A 2821-nucleotide genomic window follows, 5' to 3' on the forward strand; every position below is an offset into this window, starting at 1 on the left:
TGCTTGTTACTTAGAGTTCTTTGAGGGAGTGGTAATTGTTATGCAGCTGAGTTCCTACAAACTGAGTCTTTAAAAAGAAAGTCTTCATTGTCTTTCCTTCTCTGATGAGTAAACACTCATGTTTGATTTCTACTTTTCTCTGGCCCCAATCATCTGACAAAAACCATAAAGAACATCAACAGGGTAGATGTCAGGTTGGGTGTCCCACACAGCAGTGCTGCCCTCCCCCCACCAGCCATTCTAACATACTACAGCTGTTTCAGATCCTGAGCCACCATGGTGCCTTTCCTGATTCATTATAAATGCTTCCAAAATACCATTCTCTAACCAGAAGTCATTGGTAACCTCACTGGTTGTTGATGTTGGAAGAGAGATGTAGGTCATAGCTGGCTAGCTCCTGAGAGGACTTTAGGCTCCAAGAAAGAACAGTGTGCAGAAGCCAGGGAGTGGAACGCTTCAGCCACCAAGTGGGGTTGTGACTCCACCATTGACTTCCACCCTGAAGTCTCAGAGACCTCAGAAGCATGGACTGAAATGAAATCCAGGGCCTGAGCCTTCAGTTGCTCTATGCTGTGGAGGTCAGCCAGGATGAGAGTGTTTGCAGCATTCTCCACAGACAGATTCCTGTAGAGGGCATCTTCACACATGGCCATCAAGCCCTCCAGACCATACTCGTCAGCAGCTGCCAGCACACCAATGGCCATGGAGTAGCTGTGGAGTTGTAGCATCTTCCCAGTGTAAATGAAGCTCATCATCTCCTTGAAGACTTGGGGATCCATGTCTTGGATCTCAACTTGATTCGTTAGGCTTTCCTTCATTTCATGTTCAAACATGGCTCTGAAAACTGGAGAACGAGCTGCTAGGATGGCCTTGTGAGCCCTGAATTCATGGCCACCTACCACCAGGCAGCAGTCTGTGAAGAGGGACTTCTCCCACAGCTCTCCTAGGTCATCTTTCAACCTGTGCCTTGAATCCTTGATTGCAGGTTTCATGTTCTGTCCAGGTATACTAAAGAAATCTCCTACTATGCTCACCTTGCAGGAGAGGGTGAGCTGGTCTTCAGGGAGAAGCCAATTTGGATTGCAGAGGAGGGGATCTTGAAGGATAAACTTTTTGAATCCCCTTTGTTGGTGTTGCAGAAAGCTTACAACCTTGGGGCTCTTCATACATTGAAATTTCTCTCCTTGGCAATTTATGATCCAGAAGTCAAACTTTGCCCAAACTGGGCTCTCTGGATGGCTGAGCATCACCAGGAAAACTGACAGGTAATCTTTGCTTTCTTCATCAACACCATTTGGGTATACTCTCAAACACCAATTCACTTCCTCATTGGCCTTTAATGAGAACACTGGGCTTGTAATCCTGTTCCTAATTCCCCCCATGCAAAATGAAAAGTTGCTAATGGTCCACTCGTAGCAGAATTTCTGAACACTGATATGTGTGGAGCCCCAGCTCGTGGCTTCCAGGTCCCCTGACATCTCTGCTGGAGGTAGTTTGGGTTTTAAAGTTGATCTGAAAAGAACTATATGTTATTTACCCTTCATCTTCTTGGATACAATTATAGATACACTTTAAATTTTAGTTTCAATTTGTCCTAAATTCATTCTCTCTCCTTCTCCCCTTCTCTCTCAGCCCCCCCCCCTCGCTCGCTCGTGTTTGATTATTGAATCTTAGGTCAATGATAACTAGTTTTGGCTATTCTATTCAACTTTGGAAGAGTTTGGAAATTTTTATACACTCTTATTTTAAGTGTGCTGTATTAGTCAGGGTCCTGTAGAGAACATACAAAATGAATTTCTCTATATAAATAGAAAGAGGATATATGAAAATAACCTACAGATGAGGTCCAGCTAATATAACAAGGCTAAAACCAGTACTTACTTAGTCCACGAGGTTTGAAGTCTCAGGAGTTCTTCAGTATATACTGGAAGTCTGAAGAATTCGGACCTAATGTCAGTGAAGAAATGGGTTTGCTAGGAAGATGAGAGGGAGCATTCAGAGACACCAAATTTCCCTCATCTATGTGCTTATATAGGCCTCCAACAGAAGGTTTGGCCCACTTAAGGCTGTGTCTTCTAGTCTCCATATCTGGATTAAAGGTGTGTGTTTCCTGCCTCAAGAGTTAGATTAAAGGTGTGTGTTTTTCTCTATTTGATCGGGATCTATCTACTTCAATTTAAGCAAAAAAAAAAAAAAAAAAAATTTAAAAGATAAGCCCTCCAGTTCTTTATGTTACTAAAGGCCACAGGTAATACAGACAGGAAGAATAGCCATCACCAGGGTACTTTGCACACTGGGGTCAACGTTTCATAAATACAGGGATCATGTCAATCTCTGTACAGCTATTGCTTACCCTTGTGCTGGTCTTACATTGATTCCTGCCATAAACATGATCAGGGAATGTGTGTTTCCCTTAACTGGTCAGAAATCTGAGTGTTCACAAGATGGAGGACAGGTTGAAGAGCTCCTATATGGTGGACAAGGAAGTAGATGCCAGAGCCTCTGAAATGGGCTTTCTTTTTTCTTGTATGTTATTACATTTAGACCCACAGACCTTGTTTTGACTCCTCCCCATTTGGTTGGTGGTCTAGTACTTCCCCTCAGAAAAGCCTCCTTAGAAATCCTTTTTAAGAGCCACTTACTGGTGTGACTCTGGAATATCCTAAATGCTTCTCAGTTCATCACTTTAATTGGCAGGATTCAGCTTCTCAATACCTCTTACACTGCATTCTCTACTGGTGAGTTCTGTGCTTTTCAGACTTAGACTGCATGCTTGGGGTACAGAGCTAAACAAAGAATTCTCAAGTGAGGAAACTCGAAA

At 43.1% G+C, this 2821-nt stretch overlaps 1 protein-coding gene across 1 annotated transcript; it reads right to left on the reverse strand.

The window, feature by feature from the left end:
* Positions 1-380: 380 nt before the first annotated feature.
* Positions 381-1478, reverse strand: LOC117707551 (TD and POZ domain-containing protein 1-like). Its single transcript, XM_034500951.1, has one exon. It carries the CDS (start codon positions 1476-1478, stop codon positions 381-383), a length of 1098 nt encoding a protein of 365 aa, XP_034356842.1.
* Positions 1479-2821: the final 1343 nt, after the last annotated feature.

This window comes from Arvicanthis niloticus, chromosome 4 (assembly GCF_011762505.2).
Source record: "Arvicanthis niloticus isolate mArvNil1 chromosome 4, mArvNil1.pat.X, whole genome shotgun sequence".
NCBI lineage: Eukaryota > Metazoa > Chordata > Mammalia > Rodentia > Muridae > Arvicanthis > Arvicanthis niloticus.